This window comes from Neodiprion virginianus, chromosome 4, assembly GCF_021901495.1.
Source record: "Neodiprion virginianus isolate iyNeoVirg1 chromosome 4, iyNeoVirg1.1, whole genome shotgun sequence".
Classification (NCBI taxonomy): Eukaryota; Metazoa; Arthropoda; class Insecta; order Hymenoptera; family Diprionidae; genus Neodiprion; species Neodiprion virginianus.
The window spans coordinates 27874889-27902586 of NC_060880.1; the positions used below are offsets into that span (position 1 = coordinate 27874889).

Genomic DNA, 27698 nt, shown 5'->3' on the forward strand with positions numbered 1-27698 from the left:
CTAACCATTGTTTTTGCCTCTATTACGCCCATATTTCGCGAAACGACGCGTTATTCGGCAGTGAGATTTCGTGCGATTCGAGTTGAAATCGAGGGAGGTTAAGCGGCGAGTGCGAGGATCGGAATAACGCGATGCCGGCTGGCTAACTACGCCGAAGAAACTGTCATTCGAGGTTACTTAACCCCCCTTATTGACTGACACTCTAATAAAATGGCACGCTCGATCAGCTGTCCGTTAATGCGATCGTGCGCCGCCGTGTTTCCTCGATATTCACCCGTCGAGGCGAAGTGTTTTATCCTTCAGTGAGAAACCGAGCGTCCGTCTCTCGGCGTGTATTTGGTTATAAGTAAAAACACGTCGGAGACGCGGAATCGCGATGATGTGAAAGAGAGAGAGAGAGAGAGAGAGAGAGAGAGAGTGTATTCAGAGAGTTTACGGCAAAGTGCGCGAAGAACGTCGCTTCGACGCCTACGCGGAGATTCTTAACGGTAAATATGACAGGTTGTCGTCGCAACGCGTTCCTTCCATAGGCGGTTTCGATATCTCTATCCCCGGTTATCCTCGGCCCTTTTCGTTCCCTTCCTCTTCCTTCTCTTCGAAAATCAAAGGTCATCGCGGAATCGACGACACGGCGTGACATCGAAAAGTAGTTCGCTCGCTCGCTGCGAATATAATATCAGTGCGCGTGTGTCGATGTTCTTTTGTTGAATTTTCCAGCTATTATCAAGATGAAACTAATCCCTGTTGATTACCTCGGCTTCACGGCCACTGATCGACGATTCAGCGGACCGATGCTGCCCTGGACTGTCAGCGAGATAAAAAAGCATGGCGTGTCGGAAAAGGTCGGTATATTAATATAACTGATAAATACTGATCGCTACGAGCGTTTCTACCGCTTTCCTAACACCGTAAGTACCTTCCGAAACGCGAAAGAAGAAAAAATCTTGTCCGTTCCTTGCGATGATGATAACACAAAAACTCCCCGTTGCGTAAGAATAACGAAGGACGCTCGACTCGCTGCAATTTATTCTCGCCGTTGACAAAGATAGAACGGTGTGAAAATTGATAAGCACCAACTGTTGGGTGGTGGGATCTTTTTTACTTTACTATGGATTTATAAAAAAACGAATTACACCGACAATCCGAAATACTGCGGCCGACAACACCGTTCATTTGCCTAGGTCAATGTGTACCCTGTTGTTCTAATATCACCGGCGAACGCACGCTGCGTTCGTTTCGTTGCGAGAAAATTAAATCACGACTAGGTTGAAGTTTGTAACGTTACAAAATAGCACTGCTTAGTCATTTTATTTATAATTACTGCGATGGATGGAGTTGAGTTTGAGATCTCAAAATTTTTGCAAGTTACAATTCAGTTCACTTAATTTTTTCAAACAATTCGCTAAATTTCATAAATAAATATATGTTTCCCGAACATGTGTAATTGTAATCAAATCGCGCTACGGTAACTCTACCTCACCAAAAATCCCCTTCTCCGCAAATCGATGAAAAAAATTTAAAAAAAAATATCGTAACCCTGTCTACAGAGAATTATTGTTACGACGAAGAGAAAGAGAGAAAGAATGACTGAAATATGCGCAGCACCTGTATAATGTATATTTATGTACATACACAGAGCGTCTCGTTACATAACGAAAATTTACTAGGCGGATGATAATAAACCCAAGTCGAGTCGTCCCAAGTTAAACACGAACAGTTGTGCTTTGTTACTGTATTCCGATCAGTTTTGAGATATCTGGCAGCAATTGAGGATAAGAAAGACTCTTGGAATATCTTAATTAATGTAACAGTCGATAAGAAAAACATACGTTTTTGCGTTATCTTCACGGACGTGTTCCTGCTGATTGTTCACATAGCCTAGGTTTTGTTTCTCTTTCGAACACGATGATGATTATTTCGCACGCATTCGCATCCTAAATTATTATACACACCTACGTACCGCGTTTACTCGAGACGTGAATCAGGATCAAAAGAAGACCGTAAAAGGAAAAGAAAGGGGAGAAAACAAATGTCAAAAAGGCTTGACGAATGCACGCCAAAGACGTCCTCGTCGTCGTGCCAACTGCCGATCGGCAATGCGTAAGACGGTTATTAAACACTCGAAATATTCCGTAGTGGGTGTACGAAATCAATGTCTAACTTACAGTGAAACGCAGAAACGATAGAGTGGAAAATTTCCTTGAAAACTATGATTCAAATTGAAATTTTAATCAAAGTGTGCCCTGATTTATATTTATATATATATGTATACATGTATATGGGAGAGAGAATTGTTGGAAAATGATTTCTAAAGTCCTGAAAAAACAATAAAGTTAATTGAAGGTATCACATCAGCTCAACTCGCAAAACACTATTGGATAAGAAGCAAATCCGTACGGTAAATGAAAATCTAACGATTTGAACCATTAGCCCTGCAATTTAACGACACGAGTGGATCCGTATAATGTATGGGTAATTACCGGTAATTAGCACTGAACCGAGAGATTTACACGACGAGCAAAAGTGCGTCTAATATTTTACTGGCTCGTCGATTCACGTACGTACGTTATTGTAGGTACGTTGTTAGACAATATTGACGATTGTCCGTTGCAAAGTTTACCTTGTTGAGAACCAAGTGAAATCACTGCCACAAATAAAAATAAATTAGCTGGAAAAATTGACTGCTGGCAGATTGTGATTATCTCTCTTGTGATAAATGGTGCACTTGAAAAGGTGTTTGGTTACGGAACCAAACGTGAATGATGTACTACTTACTACATATATATATATATGTATGTATATACATACTGCGCGTGTATCGTGCACTTGAAGCTCGAACCTGATAATATTACGAGAGTATTTCCCAGGGTCGGTTTAATTCTTGAATGTGCTTCAAGTCGCACGATTTTTATCTCAATATTTATTTCTTCCGGTTGAAAGTTAAATTCTAATCTCGAATTTAATTTACGATGCTTGGCCTGTTTCTTCGTTAGCTGCATTATAGAATGGGGTTAAATTATTTTTAAACTTGCACTCGTTTTGGAAAATTGAACGATATTGGTTTGATCGGCGATTAAATTATGAAATCACTCGTCTAGCTACGATGATCGTTCCCTTGTATCACAAACAATTTGTTCCTACCTATTTCGGTGATTTTTTTTAGGTTTTTAACTGTGCAATGTAAACGGATATTACCGAATAACCAAGTTTGCTGGTTGAAATTGAAAATCGATAAGAACTGGAAAAAACGTTGAAAAAACTTTCAATTTAAAATCCACTAAAAACTGTATGTAACGAACAACACGACGAAATTCGCATATGTAGGATTCGTGCATTAATTTCGGGTCAATCGTGGGTACAGAATGCGAGGCAGTCTACCACCCACATCTCTCAATTCCTGCCATTGCATCGTGCAAACGGGTTATATAAAATTGCACGCGCGTACATAAAATACTTGTTTGCATGCATATGGGCCATTCCATGCCAGCTACTCAACCAAGGTATAATCCTCATCATTTCTTACATGCTATTCAAATTTTGCATATTTATCTCCTGGTGTGGTGTTTATGCAATTTCTCCAAGCTTCAGAAACTGCTTTCATTTCAATCATTCTAATCAAAATGTACGATATTACGCATACTAGGCAACGAGAATGATTCGAATTATTTCCAATGTTTCAAATATTTTGTTCATTCTATTTACCAACAGATTCTTTAAAATTTTATTAATTTCTATAAGGATACAGTGTTTATAGATTTAGAGATTCGATTTATAAAATATGTGTATCTATCTTCCAGAGGAATCAATCAAGTCATTGAAATATGGAAGGAGAAAAAATGCATCTTATCACTTAATTTTGACATCATCAGAGCATCGAACCATCGATCGATTCTCTTACAGAAAAAGCTATGTTCATCATAACGAATCGATCAGCTGTGTTGAAAAAATGTTGGCAATCATAAAGCAGTAATGTAACTAAATCAAATTGCTTTTCAAAATCAGTTCCAAAAAATAGAATGACCTCTTATAATTTCAGCTATGAAAATAGTTCCCAAAATTATCCCGTTTAACTCAAAATTAGCTCAGAATTCATTACATGTAATAAATGTTCCGTCACAACGGGTACTTTGAAAAAATTGTCCTTCAAATGTTACGCTTGCAAAAAGTCGTAAATAAAATACTATCCGAGACATAAGCCGGAATGCCTCATACGCGGGTACGTAGAGGCAAAAGTCTGTTTCTTACCCGATGCAGCATACCTTCTTACGTCGTACACACTGCATATCACGTTCCTCGTACGTACCTACGATGTACGTAATGGTCGTCGCGACTCCTGGGAGTGGAGTGAGCGGAGGAAAATAAACCTATACGATAGCAATTTAACTGCCTGCTGGACGAGAATTCCATACGAATATTTATATACCTGTAGCTGCTTTTGTGCTCCGCGAAGAGATAGAATTATTCTTGAACAGTTGCATCCATACCGTGTTATGCTGCACGACGTGCATATAAGCGCGTATATGTTGCAATTAGTTACCCTGTAAGTGAAATTATAGGTACAAATGTTTTTGCAATTGTATAGCATTTTTTTCTTCAGAAAAATGACTATTTTGCAGATGTCGAATAATTTCAAAGCAATTAAGTTTGCAAAATATGAGAATTTTTGATTCATTGTATGCATAAGTTCACTGAATTTTCGACAATCTTCAAGTTCCAAAATCCAGTTTTCCCTAAGAACTCAACGTTACCCTAGCGTTAAAAACTTCAAACTTCGTTAGCTTTATCTTTAATTTTCGAGCCTAACAACAATTTTGTCACGAGGTTAATCATTAGTATCGCTCAAAAGCAATCATATTTTCCTGCTGTAGGTGCAGTGCAAGTTCGTTGATTTTAACCTACGGAAATGACGCTGAATTTCAGTACGATTGACCGATTGATTTCGATGCTGCTGCGTGATTTTCGAACCGCTTTAAACCTGACGTAGACCATGCGGTCTTGCGAACGATTATAATTCTGCGGTTAGCCTTCCCTTCTTTCCCCCGAGTAAGAGAGAACGTTTGTAATCTTAGACGGTTGAAGCCTGAGACTTGGGATTGCCGATGTCCGTTGCTGCTGTTGCTGCTACCGCTACCGCATAACCGCTGCATTCATACCTTGTAGGTATATTCGTCGGTGCAGTATTTCTACCTACTTACACCTGCGCGAGTTTCTTGACTCCGTGTAGGGATATATCCCCATGTGAAACTTGGAAGTCTGGTGTGGCTACCGGTAAAAGGCGAGATTCTTGGCAGGGTGACTCGTTTCGACGATGTTTTAAAACACAGGTCGCGTCATCTCGACACCATTGCATTCCCGCAGTCAATGGCATCCATCCCCCTCCCTACCCAGTAAATTTACCGGCCCTCATCACGTATGTCGTCTTCGTCAAAGGGACAAGAAAGAAACGCAAACGCGCACGAAGGCACAGGAAAAATAATATGGCGTCGGAAAAAATCGTATACAGACATCTGCATTCTTTTTTTGAAGAATATACAATAGTTTAAAACTACGTTACACGGCTCGCAATTGAAAATACTGTCCGACGACATCTCAAGTCGCATACTTGAACCAACGAATCGGATATTTACCAAAGCTTGGCGTTTTTCTTTTTATTTTTTAACGACTTTGCTTTTGCTTTTTAACGACATTAACTTGTATTTGGAAAGGAAAACTGTTGGGACATTTATTAAATACTAGTGCGTCTTGTTTAAACCCAGCAAATAATTGATGGAATGATAAGAATTTTTTTTTGTTTAACTTGGACTAATGAAAAAATAAAAAACGCAAATCAATCGGCGTGTTGCAGGTGAATCTGTTGGTGGCCTCTGGATGCATATCCGCGTATACGGCGCTTAAGGAACAGCCGTTGTTCAGACACCCGCTGAACAACACGTCGAAGGCGCAGCTAGTGCCCTCCGGTTCACAGGACCCTAACGGGGGGAGTTTCCTGTACCTTGTGAAGGGGAATGACGGCTTGTTCTATTGTCACCTATTCAGGGCAAAAGATTCTGAAACGGTAAGTGCGCCTCTGGTTACATATGAAGGGCATAGGTAGGTACATACGTATATGCGTACGCTCGGCGCGTTATTCTTCTTCGTGCAGCCCTGCTTTATATTTTTTTCACATTCTTATTCGTTGATTTTCGTCCGGATTTTTCCGGATACGATACAACGAGACACAGCATGGGTGCGGCGTACGTTACACGAATTATTGCACATCGCAAAAAATTTCTAGAAATCTTTGAATGTAATATCTGATTAAATTTCTCTGCGTTTTACGGAGTGTGGTTGAATCATTTTTCCCGCAAAAATGTAATTAACGAAATACATATATATATATATTTAGTCTTGGTAACTCTTGTCATTTATGTATGAATGAAATTTATCACTTTTATTGATAAAAAAATATTTTGAGATTGTGAAATCATATTCAGGAGTAATTTTATGATTTAGTATACGTTACACGCGTACTTGGTTTAAGTGAAAATTGACATTTTTAAATTTCGACATCCTAATCGGTTCTATTTTTACCTATACTTATTTTTACGTTTAGCCGAGACATGCGTATAGAATATCTACTACTAATGTTTAATGTATACTTTATTGCTCAGCTATAAAAAAATTGGAGACAAACTCAAAGCATAAGTCATTAAAACAATTGAAGAAAGTATGTAATTTTACGTCCCAAAATAAAACTTTTAAAATAAATTCAGCTGTTAGGTCGTAAATTTTAATGAAAATTTCTTCTAAAAGCAGGGCTATAGTTTTTTTCAAGTAAAAGATACGAAAAAAAAAAAACAACTAATGTATATAAGTACATGTATGTAAAATTTAAACAGATTTGATCAACAGTCCGTAGTAAAAATAAGTTTTTTAATATCATAAAACAAGCCTGTAGTATTTATTGAGCAGATATTGATGCGTGGTAAATATAAGTAGTCAATATCAATTACGATATCCATCGGCGTACGTAAATCACTCGGTGAGTCACCAGAGAGAAATGTCATCCATTTCCTCAGACCCGGGATCAACGGAACGAAGAGTTCAACAAAGAGCGAATCGACTTTATTGATCAACGGTACAGAAAAAGCGACTCATATTTTTTGGATGAAATCGTAGGCTATTTAAAAAAAACGTTTTTTTTTTCATAAATTTTTGTCGACACCCGCTACTCCAGTTTTAGGATTGTCGTCAAGCCTTCTCCCGCAATATCTTAGATGCCTTCGTCAAGTCTCGCTGCTTGTTCATTCGACGGTGAAAGGAAAGAGAAAAGCAAATTGACCCGCTACAATCTACAATTCATGGTCACTTGAAAGAAAAAAAAAATTAAACGCTTTTATACCGTTGCGTTGGTACCAATACGCTTGTCGATATTTAATGTCGATGTATATTACTGATTAGCTTTTTTTACCGTAGTAATTAAGGATTGAATACAACCAATCGCGAATCGTACATGATTGTTAGCGATATCGAACCGAACCAATTGAAATCAAAATCCATCTACCTGCACAGCTGAAATTTCGTCAGATTTACAAATTTATTAGATCATCGTTAAAAAATTGTAATTATATCGTGAAGTTTTAAAAAATGTGCTTATAATCAGGAAACTTATAACTGAGCAATAAAGTAGAAATAAATGTATGGTCCCCAATCATATATCTTGGAATTTGGAAAGAATCGATTGATTTCGTTCTTCGTTTTAACGTCTTAAAAAAATCTGACGGATAACGAGGTAAAATGTCTATGAAAATTATTAACACAAGTTTCACTGCTTTTCTTTCTATCAATAATTTTCGAAAAACATGAGGCTAGATCCTAAACAAAATTATACATGCACGTATAAAATCACGAAAGTCGTTACCTGCCAAATGAATAAGATCGATGAATGGAGGAAAGACAGAAAATTACCTAAAATTCTAACAACAAGCAACGCGTCATAAAGATATTTCAAAACATTGAGAAGTTTTCCGTCACCTGAGCTTGGATGAAACGATATGAAATTAGCTCCATATGATTCTACATATAATTCGACGTCATTCGACGCTGAATGGACTGTGAATTCCCAGAAGTCGTGTACGCCGACTGTTTTCTTCTCGGTCTATTTGCGGCCCGCGCGGTTCTCCCAGACAGTTTGGCAGCGGTTCGCGAATTCGAATTTTCGCGAGTCGAGCCAAATGAAAACGCATACATTCGCATATGTAGTTACATATGTTTATACAGCCACGTTTCGCGGCGAACGCAACAGTCTCTCACGGTAGATTTTACGTAATTCATTATTCCGGAAATGAAGGACGCGTGGGTGGGATAATTCGCAACCACTTGTCACATTTCCGACAAACTACTCGGGGAAATTTACAGTAGAATTAATACAGACAGACTTATTACCTATGTTGCGACCCAATATCATCGGCTGTTAAACATCCTTTATTTTTATTACACACGCTTGGCCTCGAAACGATTGTAACAATTTAAAATTATTGCAGTATGAGAAGCGCGAGCGTCTTGAGTGAAATTAAAATCTTAATAATTTACACGTATGCGATTTGATTTAAGACTTGTATTATTATGTTGCGCATGAAGTGTGCTTACAAGTTATATGTTATGTATACATATATACACATATATATATATGTACGCGAAACTCGATTGAAGCGCTGATTTCTCAGCTTTTTACTCCACATCTTTTTGCGTCAGAAGTAACCTACGCCGCAATGAATACATACGTATATACACCTGTGTGTAATGTTGTCGATTCAGCGTTATACAATCGATGAAATAAATCTGTAGTCTCTCAAAACGTGGTCAGAATAAACTGTACTAGATTTGACGAAGTGGCAAATAATTCAAATTTATTTGACATCGCGAAATTTTACACTTTAAATCAAATACATATGAGCCTTGAAATCTTATTTTATCGTAACTACGAAACAACAAATTGCTTTGTCGCATTTAGGAAATTTTCGTCGATTCGCAGAGATAGATTAATGACTGGCTACTGACGAATTATTCTACAGGGAAAAAATCGGGAATTCGGTGTCACGGAAAGATATTCGTTCAAGAGTGCAAGCAACATTTATTCGAGCCGTATGAATATTTTTTAAATCCAGCGAATATTGGAAGATGTAAAATCGATAAAATATTTTATTAACACTAGTCCGCATAATAAAAGAATTCATGTTATTCGATCAACTGGAAATTTGCCAATTTAACAATTATGTTTCTTCTTACGCAAATGTTACCCATCAATTTTACTTTATGACAAAGAGTTTTTATCGTTTTTTCAAAACCCAGTTGAGACAACTTTGTTCTTTGTATACACGAAAAATTTGATAATATACCAGGTGGTCAGGATTTACTAGACGTTACATTCGAATTGCAGGCATTCATAGGTCCGTATGCACCTCTGTTTGTTTTTGAAAGGTGTGTTTCCGTTGCCGATTATAATTCATACGGTGATAATAAACGCGATATAATATATACCGGGATAAAAATAAAACTCTTTATAAAAATGCAGATACTAAACGTTACATCTCGTATAATATCACGAACAATTCGCTTCGTGCTTTGCCATCAAGCTTCGTAGGTATACTCGTATTATTGTATTATTATAACTCGCACGTCGCCTTGTTATAAATAGTCGCCTCTTGGTTCACTCTTCATTTTACATTCGCTTTAATTAACCAATTAATATCAGTAGGTCGGAAATTACGATTATATTCAATTTCTAAACTGATTTCACTAATATCATATACTTTAATTTATCAGATAGGCAGTTTCGTTGTTTTTTCATAGTTCCTAATTAAGAGAAAGCGAATACGCGAGACTCTTTTGAAGTTACATAAGCCCGCGTTTAATTCGTTACTAACTTGGAAGCCCGTGACATCACGTGACGTTAACCAATAATGCGGATATAATTACGTACATACCGTTATAAACCATGGCGTTTTATTAAATTGCGGGGATTTAATCGAATAAACCTTTCAGCGAGTGTAAAAGCATCGAATCGTAAAGTGTCGTAGAGAGTCTAGGAGCACTTATAGGATCAGCGAGAGTGCTGAGGGAGCATTTTAGTGCTCCGATAAAGCGTCCTTTGGGATAGAATTCGTGTAAACTCGGCGAGATTTGTTCAATCGCGTCGAAAAAATTTTGAATAGAGGAAGAAATAAAAAGATAAAAAATGTTGTCTCAGATTCGTGGAGAGAATTTTTAAATCCGGTAGATCGAATGCACGTGTCACGTGTGTGCAAAAGGTAGGGAAAAAGGGGCGAGGAAAATGCTTTTTTAAATACTTGCATATCGTTATCTCGTCAACCTTTCACCGCGTGTTATCTGCGTGAATTTTTCACAATAACCCGGCTGCCTATTCTTTCCCCTTTACTTTGCGTGGCGTAATACCTTCGTCTTATGAATATCAATACAAACTGTGAAAAAGAAACACATTTGAGCGCGGAACGTGAAACTTTTCACATGTGCTGTAAATAATTTCTGATGACAATGAGTAATGTTGAACCGTATAAATCTAAGCCAACATTATTCTTGTGACTCGAGATTTTCGCCTTACCGTTTGATAAACTTTATCTTCGCTCGTTAAAATTCAATTTGTATAAAATAAGAAGAAAAAAAATATCGTCAACTATACGTTAAACATGTTCACCCTCTGTTTCTGCTTGTTTGGTACACTTGATTTTGATAACATACACACAGTGCTTAAAGCGATGAGCTTTTAGTAGACTGTAATTAAAATGATAGCGGTATAATGAGTCTGAAAAATCTTCGCATCGTGTCTCGTCGTGTAATAAAATTGTAAGCAATTTTATCACGAATAAGATAACATGATTTCGCGTCATACTTTCTATCTTTTTCTTTTTCTTTTTTTGCTCGCAATTTTTTTATTCTTATTTGCCACTTGTTCAAATACATCCGATAACGTGGGAATAAAACCTTTAATATTACGAAAGGCGAGGGTGGGGACAACTTGAGATACATTTCATCTAACGTAACTTACGAATTAACTTCTTTGTAGACTTACTTTCACTTTTTCGCGTTCAGGTTTATATTTATTCACGTATAGTCAGTTACATACAGTATCTACATACCTGCAATAGTTAATCGGAATTATCCTCTTCCGCCCGGATATTTCACGAACGATTCAAGCCACCGTGTTAAAAAATATACCACGAATGGTGAACAATGGTGTGAATAATGCGGCTTAGCTAATCGACGTCTGTGTTTATAACTCTTTCCGTCATCAAAGAGATTATACAGTCGCTTACTGACTTCCAACAAAACATTGTATTCAGAAAATATTTTCATTTTGCGCAGAAGTAAATGTAAAAAAAATTATCTAATGCAGTATCTCTCTGAAGCTCAATTTAAGCGAAAGATAAAATGCACAAAAATAAATTATACATGTGTCTGTATTCTCTTTGAATTTATCATCCTCGTGGTTTTTTAAATCTTTTTATAAATTATATACGAATCTTACCGACAATGATTGTTATTGACGCGGTTAATCGATAGTATATCAATATGTAGCTATATCGATTCTGCGACTGCAGCGTTGATCTCGTGAGAGACATTTCTGAGAGTGATATGTTAAAATCCGAATAATTTTGACGGAAGAAAGTCGAACACAATCGAATATATCGACGGTTCCTCGGAATTGACATAAATGAATGATCGCAAAGTGTGATTAGCGAAAATGATAATCTTGGATAACTCGTCAAGTCCGCGAAACTCGAGCGGACGTACTTTCGAATTTTCAACCCACGTGCCGCCCATCGCTTTATTTCAACAGTATATGAAAAACAAAAAAAAAAAAAAAAAAAAAACGATACTGTAACCCATATTTGCATGGATAATAATGTAATCGATTTCATTTAATCATACGCCTAGTTCGAGTAAATGATATGAATTTAGATCACAGGCTTACAACTGCACCAATTCGAGATCGTATCGTGATATTTATTCATTCGTTCTATAATTATAAAGAGGCTGCGCACGCAACGCTGCAGCTTCGTACACATATTATTATACGATGTATCGTCGGGCGTTAATCGAGCGTTGAATATTATATCTATACAAAACTCTCACACTGCATTAAGATCATGCACGAAGTGTCATAATTACCGTGATGCAATCGCCGCCGATTGTGAGTTGCGGCACAATTTCAATGTGGAGAAAAATAGTGACGAATGCAGAGATGCAATTCGTACGTTGTGTCGTATACCCGCGGCCTGCAAGGCAACTCGACGACGTCTCACAGCTCGACCTTAGAGTGTGCGGAACGTGACGGCTAGAGACGGGGTTGGTATATAGGCGATGAAGATATCGGTACCTATTCTTGAAACAGGACCGAAATACTGACACGTGAAGAGCACTCCGACCACGCGTGAACCTAACGAGAGTTTGCCGCCGTTCTTATCCTCGCCTACTCGTATGCAGATACTCGTAGCCTTCTCTCCTTATTTATTGTAACCTGCGTCATTACTAGGAATATTAAAAAAAAAATAAAAAACGTGACGGTAAGAAGAGAACAGAGGTCACAGACTTCACAAATACAATCGTACCGAATGTCGGTGAATGAGACTCACGGTCTAAATTAAAGTTAATACAGCGAAATCTAGAGAGATGTTATTCACGTTCGCGATAGTGAACACGGATCAATACAAAATTTTTTATATGCAATAAAGAAATGAGAACAAATTTGAACAACAACAGCTGACTATAACCAAGGTATCCAAAATTTGAGAAAAGCTTTTTGAATTCGAACGTTCTTCAGGCTATCAACGATTTTTACCTTAAATATACACCTTCGGTCATTCCTTAGAACAGCTCTTTTGAGTCGGAAAAAATTCTGGGTCGCGTAGGATATGTTAAAAATAGAAAAAAAGCAGAACAAAAAAAAACGGTGAAAAGTAGACGAGTTTTGGCTCGCGGTACGGAAAATCAGTCGTTAACATTGTGATTGTAGAAACGATACTCGCAGCTCGTCTAACTTCATGTGTTACCGAAGGTGAGTATTTTAAATTATTGGAAATTTTCTTTAAAAAAGAAAGACTGGAATGCATCTGATCACTTAGTTTAAAAACTTTATCTATCAATCTCTGATTACCGTGCAATACAACGATCTAACTTTGTCACCTTTATCGGCTTCACCGTCCGCGAGAAAGAAAGTACACAATTTATTCGAAATGCAAATTTCAATAGGAGTTCAATCAACGCCTATAACGGACACGAAACGTTCTTCATGCAACGTAATATGATTACAATATCGACCGCACGTGACGTTTGAAGTACATATACACCCGTACCGAATATTGTTATACCTATTTTATCTGTTATTACGCCGTGTCCGCTGCATTAAATCAATGCAAATTAATCATGCAGTGTTTCAGTCCGCCTACATTACACGTATGCATGTGTATATTATAACATCGCCGGAGAAATTGATATTTAACGAATGATTAAAATATCCCGCCTCCTAAAATGTCTCCCAACGGTATAATAACGCTAATTTCAATTATTACGTGATACGTTGTTGCCGGAAATTGCAATTATCACGACGAAGGAAAGTACAGGTAACGAGTACTAAGTTGTAAAGTAAGTAAATTGTTGATATCGCGCGATTAATAAACCCCGACGATTCTACAGCGTATCCTTTGAAGCTGGGTGAAATCACGTGCGGCGTGCACGCACTTTGGTATGTTCAACATACGCTGTATATCATGTCACGTTTTTACAGCGCTGTAACTATAAATCAAGCACGTTCGTCTTCTCCGTTGAAAAGTAGAGAAGAACCGAACCCGAGGCTTCTGCACGTAGCCAGGCTCCTCGGGTGACATCAGGGTTCCCGGTTGGAGTGATTCAAGAGGTTCAAGGGTCGCCCACGTCGGGCTAAGAGTCAGGGTTGGTTTTACACGCTCGGCAACGGCGAAAAGTCGTAAAAGATTTTGAAACTATACTCCAGTTTCCAAGAATTTATATTACCCTTGATCAGTATATTTTGTAAATTATTTGCAAATTTTCTCATTTAGAGATCCAACATTTTTTACAACGGCGTTACAACTGCTTTATTTTTCATTCGTCCGATTGAACAGCTGTTGATCGTCTCGTTACCTGCATACTCGACTCGTGACCCCCATTTTTCCTTTTTTTCTTCTCATTCTTTATTTTTTATTTTCCTTACGTATTATCCCACCTCACGTGTAACAATTGTGTACAGCCTTGGTACGTTGTTTTTTTTTTTTTTTTTTTTTTTTTGTTTTCTTGTTTTCTTTTCTTTTTTATCTCTTTTAAACTACCATCGAGTAGTTGTAACATCGCTAGATTTATACGTAAGGCCATTGTTTTGCTGATCAACGTCTCGCGAGTTTTACGCAGGTATGTGAAAAAGTAGTTGTTCAAAAGCCTCGTGTAAAAGCTTATAATTCACGGGGCTTATTATTATTTATGCTTGTATAATACGCGACTAATATCTCAGACATCATTTTTTTTTCTTATTTCTTTCACGTATATTACATACACAATGTATAATTTATATAGCGATTACTTTTCATTTTTGTCTTCTTGTATCTTTTAATATTATTACATACATACACGCGTCGTTTTTCTCTCTTTCTTTACTTTGCCATTTGTAGTAAGATTATGTAATCATGGCCCACCTGCTGCGTGGAGAACTTGGAGTTGAAGGTCCTTTCTGCAGTTGTTTATTATATTTTATACATTTACTTCTTTGAGTATATTGCGATTCGCGATTTTTTCAATATTGCCTGTTTATATTCGCCATTTTGATATTTTTTCTCATATGTTATTTTCATCTGGTATTAGGCACGTACGCGCCCAAGTTTCTTTTACGTAAGCATCGTCGATGCAGGATATAATATGTTTTGAGGTAAAATGTCCAGACATTCGTCTATTAGATGGTGCCTGTATAACAAACTTGTGTACATAGCCTCAAGTAAGGAAAAATTTATATTCGTATCTCTCTGTGATCAGAGCGTGCTAACCGTATACGTATACACTATACAATCTATACAATATACATATACATTCATATTGCAGGAATGAATTAACGCAGCTGGTCGTTTCAATAATCACGGTATATCAAATGATTATCGACTGTTTCATATTAAGTATCATACCGTATCTTATAATGCAAAAAAATTGAAATTTTCATCCTTTGTGCTATAGTTTCGGCAACTGAATCTTCGAAATCACGAATTAACGTACGTATGTACACGCAATAAATTAAATCCATGAAAATATACGGTACGATGAATATTGAGAAGAACGGAGGAAAACGTAAAAGTACAAGAAAAATGAAGAAGAAATTGGCCAGGCGCAGGGTTTCCACCTCTGCCACCATGCTTGTTGTTCGTAAAACACGCTTATCCACTCACGATCCGAAGTTTAAAGCAATCAGTAGTGTCGTGGACGCGGAATCGCTCGGTCGACGTTCGTTCCACGTTAGTTCAATATTCGAAACAACGATTATAGATCGCAAATTCGTATGCTCGGTAATTGTGCATGCACCGTCGCATTTGCCAAGCCAAGCATCATGTAACAGGACGTGTTTGTATCCAATCGGACCGAGGTTTAATCCTCGGTAACCAATCACCGCCATTGTCTCTTTATTCTTCATTATACATACTCCCACCAATCGAATTGTTCAATGTTGGTTGTATTGTTATTCTCATATTGTTGTATACGATCGCTGCGCAGAGAACAGCGAACGGATCGAGCCGCGTTCCTATTATTAAATCAGCTGTCCTCATAAACGCTCGCGGTCTCACCTATTGTCAATCGATTATCACTTTTCGTTTGCGATATGCGAAGGACACGCGTTTTCTACGACGACGATGCGGTGCATTTAAATTTTCCTCAATGATTCCTCAAATTTCACGCTTCTCGGATGAATGCTCGTGTACAATAGTTTAATGCGCGAAGGTCAACATAGTGAAGTGTAATTCTGCAACGAATTGTCAGCAATTATTGTTCGCGTTCGTTGGGATAAATTTTATCACTTAGGAAAAGGTAAGATTCAACATCCACTAATGATTTCCCGTCTATAGTCGACTATGCGAATCTCGCAGTTTTCTCATTCAAGTCCGAAAGCCTTGTTTGACGGTCACACGTAGTTTTGGCAACGTTATTTACATATTTGCAAAGTAGTTGTCTTTACTTGACAGGATATTTAAGAAAATGTCCGCGACTGACATCATCAATGTCATTCGACTTTTCGCCACAGTATATAACCCTCGCATTTCTGTTGTATATATGGCTGTGTAACAGTTATATAATTATAATTATAATAATAATAATAATAATAATAATTCAATTGCGTCGCTGCATTTTCATTGTCGAAAAATAAATGTACACCTAGTGTTTCACCAATTTAAGGAGAGGTAGCAAAAATTTCATCATTTCCTTTTTATCAAGCTGATACAATTCCATATTTCTGTAAACATACAATGATTTTATGATTAAATGTTAAATATATATATATATATATATATATATATATATATATATATATATATATATCTGCAATCTACATGTATTCGATCGTTTTTCCATTTTAATTATATTTCGTGTAAAATAAACTGAAAAATGCGTAAAACACTAAAAAAAATGGAGATACGCATCTAACGATTCGAGAATTATTATCATGTACCTAATAATCGGTGTAAATCAGGTTAGGTGGAAAAATTGTGTGCATTTTGACCACCGTATATTATGTAAATTTACAAAATGCTTCTGTGGGTACTCGAGTTCTCGCAGAGTTAAAAAACAAGCAAAAAAGTAACCAGATGGAAAAGAAGTGGCGAAAAAAAAAAAGAACAAGATACCCATACTGGGATTTGATTATGTAATCCGACGTTGTGTACTCATACACGTGAGTTGAAGTGAAATAAAAATTTATTAAAACGGCAGATAAAAATATTCCGGTTTTTATTCGCGGCTTACAGATATCCGCGGAATGACGCTGCGTCACAAGTAGTTTTTTTTTTTTTGTCTTTTTGTTTTTTCTTAACTACGGCACAAACCTCCTCGCTTATTTCACCTTTCGTTAATAGAACGCGACGTTGAATTTACTAATTGTAAGAAAAAAGTTTTCATACCGCATAAAGTCCATATTTCAATTATCCGCAAACAACTTTAAATCTTGAAGAATAGACATGTTTTTCCAAACAAAATCTCGATGTTTATAATGTTGTTCCATTTACTTTTTATTTATTTTATTTTTTTGAAGAGTCACGTTACGCGCTTCAGGCTTTCCTTCGCTCTAGACTGTAAAGACGCAGTTTTACTTATCGATGTGTTGTTTTGTTATCGTGTGGAAAACTAGAAAGTTGTATCATTATTTTATCAATATAGGTATGTCGTATGAATCCTACACCGGTAAACAATGTATACTAATAGAATTTTCCCAGTCTTCGTTTGTTTCCAACTTCGCAGTCCGATTGGATGAACGCCATGCGCGCTTATTGTATGCATATATATATATATATATACACACACACACACACAAACACACACACACACATATAGTCGAAATACCTAAGCTTGGCGCATCGCTTAGTAAATTTCCGTAAAAAGTAATTACCTAACATGTAACGAATAATTAAGGTAAATTATATAGATAATTTATAAATCTGATGTCGGCAAAAATATTTTCAAACGGTTGTAAAAAACGTACGTATGTAATAGGTGTGTCGTAAATGCAGCGCGGCGACAGTCAGAAATAATTTCGTTTTCTTGAAAAAAATCTGCGGCGAATGGAATAAATTAACGATATAAGTTTATTTTTTATCATTACCACCTGTATTTACCCGCGAATCAGATAAAAACTTGAATATTTTAGTAGGAACGAGTGGATTTTTTTTTTTTTTTTTTCCAAGTGTTAATTCTTATTCGTCATGTATTCATTGGGAATTACATTCTAACTTGGTGTGCACGTTTAACGTGAATGATTATTTCAGATTTAGTCGCTGTTTTTATTCATACCGTCGTTCCTGCAGCAAAAAAAACCTATATTTATCCAATAAATGACAGTTCAAGAGTTATTTTGCTTTTTATTTCGAACGTAAGCGCATTTTTGTTGAGACAATGACTTGAAAAAAAAAAAAAAAATAGGGTTACACTTTTTTCGAGTCGGCATGACAAACCGAGTATGCAATTATAATATTAGTAGAAACTTGCAGTTTTGGTAATGCCCGAGACACGTTGAAATCGTTAAAGTATTTCACGTGCTAAAAGAAGGCAAAGTAAAGTTTGAACGCTACATAAATTCCTGTACCTATTACATGTATTATATATATATGGGTATCTGATAATTTTAAGATGAAATTCTGTCTTTGTAAGCATAAATATCAATTTATGCAATGCTTATTTTACGAAGGTTGGCCAAAGTTAATTTTTTTTTTTAACTTTGACATACATAGGCGGTTCTCGCAAATTTCTTATTTTGCACGATGTATATATCCACTTGTTCTTCTCAGGATAAATATAATTTCACTGATTTTTCTTCAGAATACGTACATTAGTAAATCACATTTACAAAAAAAGTCTAAAAACTTAAATTTTCCGGCCTGAAAAATAATAGTTGCACAACAAACATCTGTATTAAAATTTAATCCTACGATTCTAAATCGGGGCAAAATATAATTGTACTTTTTAACAAATAATACAGATCTCGTCGTTGTTGAGAAAATTTCTCAAATACTGTTGCGATGGTCGGTATATAATTAAAACATTCAGCCTATGTACTAATTTACATTGTTTTTGGACATAATGCACGCAAAGCTTGAATATATAATATGTATGTATGAATAAAATTTTCAACATTGGCGGAACTTCAAAACAAGTTCTTATAGCGAGGTTCATTCGCGCGTGTGACTTTTAATTACGCTTACTTTACTCCGACGCTAACTCGCCACGATCTTTATGTACATTTAAGGTATTTACATAAACACGCTGCAGCTAATTCCTTGCGCAATAGGATTTGCCAAATTTTCAACTTACAACGGCTTACTTACCCAGGCGATTAACTTCGCATCGTTGAGCTGTAATTGCTTGCTTGACGATGACAGTTCAGTTTACCTTCTCATAGAGAATAAGTTTATTGTCACATAATATACGTACAATATATTGACCCTTGTACGCATATTATAGAATTTTGTACGCAGTTACACACTTCGCTTGACAAATTTTAATGATCACGTTCCCCGAATGATTTCGATATAATTAGAATTGACGGATTTTAATAGGATGCAAATATAATTCACCACGTTATCAATTTGTGGAATAATTATTGACGCATCGAAAATTCATACACCCGTTGATCAGGGAAACGAAAATCGGATATTGTCCTGCATAAAAGTGGAAATGAAAAATGGTATGAAAAATTATCGGCAGAGCGGATGGCCGGTAAAATATCCCTCCGTATAACTGCACGTATTTACGGATCGCGTTTGCAGCTTTTTGCATGTATTAAGACTGGAGGAACTCGAATGATCGGCGCGGTTCCGTCGCAGTCGGAGACCCGCGGGTTAAAATCGGATCTTCGCCGGCATGGCGTCGCGACGCTTTTGCGGTCTCTCAGTCTACTGGCGTACGTTCATCGGTGAAGACGCCGAATTTGTGCGAGCTTTGAAAGTCTCTTTTATAGAGAAGCGCGATATCCTCCCATTCGTAATACCCGCCTTGAATGAATTTTTATAAATAAATCAAAAGAAACGGCGATGTCAAATTCAAGATACGCATTCGGAAATTCAAAAATGAAGGAACAACATAATTGCATATAAGAAAGATCCGAAGCCGTTTTATTACCAGTTTTCTGCTCACTTCCCTGACAGCGGAAACAGCTGATCTCACAGCTGACTTGATCTTTCGGCTTTCTATCCAGTCTCTTGGATTCACCTTACGCAGCTTTCTTCCTGATGCTGAGTATAATAATATGCGCCGATCGTACCCTGCAGTTCGAATCGGAGCGAATAAAGAAATAAAATTTCGCCCCATCTAACTAAATAATATATAGTGCAAGAAAATTTTCCCCAATATACATTATACAAGTGTTTTTCATTTTTTACAACCGTGCAATGAATACATCGTTGAAAATGGAAGAACAGACAATAGAGTATAATCAACAGTAGCCGCGGTTTTTCTTTTTTTCTTTTTCTCCGTCGGTGATTTAACTTTACTGCTATATTTTTTATTTGTTATTTTTTATTCGCACTCGTCGTTTCCTGTGGCATTCATCGTAATTATACCATCGCAAGATTTCGCTTTGGTGATTCCCGGCTGCAGCAGGCGGCTTGCTGTATACAAGTGTGTTTAATCGACGAATTAAACATGATTACCGTGCCAATTACCGCATCCAGTCCCTACGTGACTATCACATCCTACAGCGATGCCAGCGCTCTTAGCAAACGACCATGTGTAAGTTGTAATTCGCTCTCAAGATATTGTTATATTATATGTAATATACGTTTTTTCGTTCGTGAAAAATTATAAACATACTTTATAACACCCGTCGATATTATACTCATACGAATTGCGAAACTTGGCAACTCTGTTGTGGCGAAATTATTTCAAGGTCTAGAGAGGTAAAATATGACTGGTCCAGGGAAAATTCAGTGAAAACCGCATCGTTGTGTGTTTTTGCCTTCCTTTTGTAACGATGTTACAGTAACAGGTATTCTGATCCTGATAAATGAATTCTGATTATTCCTCAAAGGCAAACGCGTGCGCGAAAATAGGTATTATCGTAAGGATGCGGTATTGAGATGTGTTGAAATGATGTAATTTCAATTGCTGACATTGAGTAATTTTAAAATATGTGCAAAGTATGAATAGTCATGTCAGTAATGATAACAACAATAGTGTAATAAAAATTTGAGAATATTTGAAGCTTGCTTATACCGCGTTAGTAAAGAATTCGAAACAGCAGTTCTTGCGTCTTGCTAAGAATTTTTTTGTTAACCCGATGTAAAGTAAATCAGTTGTTAGTAAAAAATATTTCCCGCAGTTTATCATCATCGAAATTATCATGGAATATGAATTCCGCTGTTATATTCCGCATCGTCGTCATCTCAGTAAACACGGATAGTCGTAGATATTGTTTGTAATGTGATTCATTGAGTTTTATAATGATTAAATAAATATTCGAGCACCGTACAAAAAGTTGTATGATTGTAAACCGAAAACCGTAACTTTCACAATATTTGAAATGGTGGAAATTTGCAAACAGTTTGAAATTAAGCGTGGTAGATGCGATCTTTCAAAATATGAACGTTTAAGTGAAAAAGAATGGAAAATCAGAGCATTTAAATTCTCGATCCGACTTTGCTAGCTTCATCGTAACGTCCAACAGCTGTTTATCTACGCAAGCGTGTTATAACGTGTAGATCTAAATTTACATCATACCTAGTCATCCAAAAATCTTAGCTCCTGCCAATTTTCGTTGCACGATAATGACTGAATTTTTTACACTATTGAATCAACTTGTTTGCTTTATCTGTGTTCTTTTCTTTTTTTTTTTTTTATTTCAATGAATAAAACAATCATCAATCATGTCTAGTTTCGTACGAAATAAGCGTGCAGCAATGCACCAGGAAGCCTATTCGTTTCAACTTGAATCAATCGATGAACCGTCACTTAACGGCAAATAGAATAATCCTATTAACCTCTCAAAAAATCTAGAATCACGTTCGGTTCAGAGTTCAAACCAATTTAAATTCTTTCAACCAAATATACCCTGATTCATCCTCGGGATAAAATTGATTATTCATCTGTAGGATAAATAAAATATTTTTTCCTTCAAATTAGGTTCTCTAGTCTATGCTGTTATCCCATCACCTGAAAAAATGTCTTGATCCACGCAATTTCTCTTGTCCCTACTGTTATACCCATGCAACTCTAGATAATTTGCGATTCCGCAAAAAGTCTGTCCTCACGTTAGGAACCACGCAGATAATCAGCCGGGAAATACTTCTGTGGTGCAGATTTACTTTCTCTGCCTATCTTCGCAGGTTCTCTCCGCTGCCCTCAGCTCGCTTTCCTTACTCCGTACGAGGTAATAAAACGAAGCTTGCCCGTAATTGGATAGGGGAAGCCCCGGTTGGATACGCGAACTTCTTTCCGTGTCAGCACTGCTACACATTCGCGTTGTATCCGCAAACACACACACGCGCACACACATATATATATTTACGTCGGTCCGACTTTGCACCACGCCTGCCAATGTAGCTGCATGCATGAATATATCAACTGCATACATGCACGCATGCATACCTTGACACCCTGAGTATTTCCGACACTTGGCTACAGTTTTTAACTCGTAATTGAGAGCCGAGCCATCCTCCGATATGCTTTGTTTTTTCATCCTGCTTGAGTTCTTGAGTTTTCCTTATATGCTCGGGTTATTTAAGAGAATTAACGTATTTTTTGTTTTATTCTTTTAATTCTAGAGTGTAGCATTGCCGAAATGATTTATAAATGTTTTTGAATACCTGCGGTGAAAAAAAAAACTTTTGTAATGTGCGAATGTAATTTAAATATGTTTGTCTCTGATAGTCTCATTTTCGAGTGATAATCTTGAAAAAATTATTTCCAAATTATAATCAACGAGAATATATATATATTCGACTTTGTTACCGAAAAATTCAAATTCTCAATTTAATATTTAAAGCTTACGATGTTTGGAATTTATATAACAAATTTTAATTCCAAACTGAACTCGGCTTGCACGAGTTACACAAATATTTGCAACTTGATACATGGGTCTGTTAGTTATGTAATAACGTGAAAAAGAAGTCCGAGTCAAAGTTTATATTTATTTCGTTAATTTTATTAAGTCTGAGTTTTTTCTTACATATCTTAAAAACTGATATAAATATTTGGAAATTAAAATAATAGTGGTATAAATTATTTTATCAAAGTTGTAACAATAATTTATATTCATTGCGTCGGTTGTTGACCACCTGAATTTCCCGCGAGCGAAGAATTATACTGTTTCAATATTTTGACGTTGTAATTTGTTCTCGGAAAATAATTATAACTTGTCGGATAAACTATTTGGCTTAGGCGTGAATAAATTTCCTATTTATTTACGACATCAATCTCTCCTATCTTTTTCGCACTTCCTATGTTTTATAAAAAATTCTGTTTTTAACTTTCCGTAACCTCGAATTGTTTACGTGAGTTTAAAAATTATCGCGATGGTTAAAAAATATCCTTTCTCAAAATTAACCCTCAAAATTAAAATCGACATTCCGTTCAAAACCTCCAAGATAAAGAAATCATATTTTAACCGAACATCTTCGCGTCTGTGAAATCATATTTTGTTTAATTTTCAAACTGTTCGGTTTCCCGTATAATTTATTTGTTTTCTTCATTCTCTCCTCGCATTAAATTTCACATATCAGTGTAGAAAAATACGTTTAACACAAGCATCGTGCTCGTAACGTTTTAATTTCTCGTCGCTGTTTCGTTGTTTCGATTTCAACGCACGCGGCTCTCGGTCAGTCTTATTCCGATCTCTCCCATCGGTGGGGCCTCAAAAAGATATTTCCGTCCATGGCCGCCACTCGCCATGTTCCAAACACGTTCTATTGCGAAATCGACTTTGTTTATTTGTCATTTCAACTCACGGTAACGCTGCAACAGCGTTTGTACATTTGGCTGAACGCTGTCACGTACCTTATACGCCTGATTCTGCACACCACTTACATTCAATATTATTCTTTCTTTTTGCAATTTAAGGAGAAGATAAAAATTAACCAAATGATATTCGAGTATACCTCCTGAGGAAATCAGCGTTTTTCCTTCTCCTTGTCACTAATCGTGTCAATGCGTAAAAGAAATTACAATTTTTTCACGTACGTAAAGCAGAGAAGGCTAAAATAATCAATTTATATGTTTTATTTTTCGTAAAAAAAATATATAATTACGGATTTTTCAAGCCGTTGTATATCTTACAATTAGCACTGGGTAACTTCGTATCGCTGTAACTTTAAATTTGTTACATTTGCATAAATTTTTATTTACTCTAAGATAAGAAAAAATACCAGCTTGTTGTTTATTTATTTTTCAAGCTTTATAGGCGTATAAAATTTTCACACGCAAAAGATCCAATTACGATGTACCGTACAAGTTACGATCATGTGTCACAATATGTTTTCTTTTTCATCTACATTCGCGTTCATTTAGCGAGTCACGTATAATTTCAAGGGCAAAAAATCTGATCACATGCACGGTACGTACTTCTCCGCACGCTTGATGAACGATAGATCCCGTTAATACTAATTGATTTGTTTTTCAGTATCTACCGTGAAGCTTCGTAACAGTCGCGTACACCAAGACCCAGAAAAAATTGGCAGCAATCATTGTTCGAAGTACTTAATAAATACAAATACTTGATTCGACGGCATACAAACTTTGCGTATTATGCTGTAGCGATATAATAAATACGATAATTATTACTGAAGCGCACGATAAATTTTTCTCTCCACCGATGTGGGTACATTTAGCACATTCAGTGTTGATTTTTTCGATCTACTCGTATTTCAACGTCTGTTTCGTCAGATTTAATCACCGGCACTTAACTCATCACCACATATAGTAATTTTACACTGCGTTTGATTGTCATTTTTTTCATTTTTAACCGACGTCTCTAAGCCCTGAGTTCACAATCAAATGTAAGTATTGCGCGTGAAGAAGAAACCGAAGTTTTCATTAGTTTCATTCTGGAAGTCGGTCGTTAATTACGGTTAAAAAAGTTGATTTGCAATTAGGCTTAATTGCGTACGAAGCGCAGGCTGCTGGATTTGTTTAAGAATAACAAAGCGGCGTTTATTTCCGACGTTACTTTCCGAGAATTTTTTTTTGTTTTTTCGTGCTTATTTTCCTTTCCTCCGCTTTCGTTTCTTCTTGGTAAAGAAAATTAGTCCCGGGTCATCAGCGGCCCAGCTCAGTTCTCTCACTCCCATTGCGATGATCTTAGGAAAACGAGAAGCTCGACCTAAAAAACTATGCGCTCCACCACAGAAATAGATGGGAAGTCCAATAACAAGCTGTACAAGTACGAGAAAGACAGTCGTAGCAGAGGTCATTGCCTTGTTTTAATACGGCGATTCATATTTGAATGTTTCTCCCGAGGTATAATGTTTATTCTTCAGGGTACAAAAAAAAAAAAAAAATAAATAAATAAAACGTTAAAAAACTAATCACTTTTACCTCTGAAAGTATGGATGACCTTTAATATAAATTAATAAAGCATAATTACCACTTGGACAAACTCGTTTTTCTATTTTTCGGGATTTATCGTACTTTGATGAAATCGTAGTGCCAGAGGAATGATGCAAACTTTTTGCTACAGCATGTTTTATTAACTTATCTCAGTATAATTTTCAGTCTTAATGGCATATTTAATATTCAAACACTTAAAGGTTGTTGCAATAAAATATTGAACGCTACTACAAACTAACAATCTTACTTAATATACAATATGGCTGAAGTTTCATTCCACTGGTCGGTGCTAAATATTTTTTTTTTCAATCAAATTAAATCTTTGTCCTTCTTTTCAAGTTAAACTATTGACCACCAACTCATCACCGCGTTGATTCTAATTATTTTTAGGGTTCCGTACCTCAAAAAGAAAAAACGGAACCCTCATAGGATCACTTCGTTGTCCGTCTGTCAAGACCCTTTTTCTCAGGAACGGATAGAGGTATCAAGTTGAAATTAATATCAGATACTGAGATCTGCTAAGGTCCTTGAGGGTGTAAAAATCAAGCTTCTACATCAGCGCAAACAAAAGATACGGCCATTTATGTCACATATTTTGATACTCGTAAACTTAATCGTGAAAACCTGTAGGCTATTTACTTACCGTTGACCTAGAATCATGAAATTTGGAGAGAAGCAAGGTCTCACAGCACTAGTAAAGGAAAAAGTCCAAAAATAGGAAATTTGTTGTTATATCACATAAAAAAAAATTATTAATTCCATACATAACCCTGAGGGCGCGAGTCCTAACTTGCACTTGCCCGGTTTCTTTTTTTTTTCACTTATTCTGAACCTGAATTGTCCAGAGGAATGATGCCAGAGGAATAACGATTTTCATAATATCACGTTTGTAATGTGACACGCGAGATCTTTTTCATCTCAAAAATTGGTGATCAGTTGGTGCTCAATAGTTTCACTCGAGAACATACATTTATATTTTTTTTGTTGAAAGTACATAAATTGGTCCTTACCAAATGCACATATTTCACTAATATCGACTCATTTCCATCGGCCCAGAGCAATGACGGAATATCTGGTTACAAAATTTCGATTTTGCACTTGAAAGTTCAACGTGAGGCCGAAAAGTTGATCCCGAAAATCATAGAGATGGATTTATGTAACCTTTACGCAATAAAGACGAAATACAAATATTCCTAACTCGTGTCTCTTGACGATTTGCGTCTATCGTTAAACTGTTTTGCTCTTGGCCTTTTTTTTTAACTCTTCATTCTTTCAGCATCATGTTTTCTGTTTTCACAAAGCTACATTCTAACGTTGAAAAAATTTATTTGTATTTTACGTATAAACATAAGTAAATTATAAATAAACTAGATCGTTACCGTATCGCCAAGGTCGCCTTGTATATAAACGATATATTTTTGCATATAGTTTACATATACGAGCAGCGAAACGTAGACTTTGAAGGATATTTTTTAAACGATGAGTAAATAAATTTATTGTGTGCAAATTTTCTTTTTCTCTTTATTTTTGAGACTGTTTTTATGTTAGTAATCCCGATTTTCAGGGAAGAAATTAAAACTATAAATTATATTACCCATAAACTGTGACTGGGTGATTTTTAACTCACGGTTAAATCGAATTAAGCTTGTGTTTTTATTTTCGAAGTTTACATATGTCGAGATTTTCTGAGATAAAAGGCAATTTATTCTAATTGATATAATAATTTCCTTCATTTCTTTCGTTTAATTAATTAACAAGTGATATATTTTTCCGCTGATTGAACGCATTGAAATCTACGCGAATCAATGGTTTAAAGCAACTTGGTCCGAATTTCTACAGTAATAGTTGTTAGTCAATGTTTTACCTCATGCTTACGATCCCGCAGAGGATAAACTCGTTCTGTGATGTATGTAACATTATATCCCGCATAACAGTATATAATTCCTCAGCTGCGAACAGCATTCCTCAATTCCTTTGCGTTTTTTTTCTCAACTTTCCTTCACCTAAACTGAACGCAACGTGATCAATTTACTCAAGTAAAATATTCGTAGTTTGGAGAATCACATCGAATTTTGAAATTAATTATCGTATTATCGCACCGAAATTATCGGCGACTGACTATTTTGGTAGTTTTTTTTTTTTGTTTCACCTCATAGGTAAATAATTTTAGTTCCTAAGCGTAAACGGATAAAGGATATATTAATGGTAAAAATTTCATCCAGCAAAACACGTTCAGTATTGAATTTAATGATTTATAGCTCAGCGGAATACAGAAAAGAAAAACGCTTAGTCGCTTATAACGCTGAAAACGATGGGTCGGGTTTTTCCACAGTGAAACGGAATACAGCGGTGAATGCTTTAAAATTATATCATTCGGGATGTAAACATGTATATTAATCTCAGTTTTT

General features: G+C 36.2%; 1 protein-coding gene across 5 annotated transcripts in view; it reads left to right on the top strand.

Moving 5' to 3' along the window:
* LOC124304133 (TBC1 domain family member 1) overlaps positions 1 to 27698 on the top strand; it is a 37685-nt gene continuing 9987 nt past the window's right edge. The window contains exons 1-3 of one of the 5 annotated variants that reach the window (XM_046762189.1): positions 1 to 488; positions 718 to 842; positions 5846 to 6055. In XM_046762189.1, coding sequence (XP_046618145.1) covers positions 729 to 842; positions 5846 to 6055 — 324 coding nt within the window. In that variant the 5' untranslated portion in view covers positions 1 to 488; positions 718 to 728. Of the gene's footprint in view, positions 843 to 5845; positions 6056 to 15467; positions 16075 to 19641; positions 20482 to 27698 lie in introns of those variants that run through there. The other 4 variants (XM_046762187.1, XM_046762192.1, XM_046762191.1 and 1 more) reach the window with 4 other exon arrangements.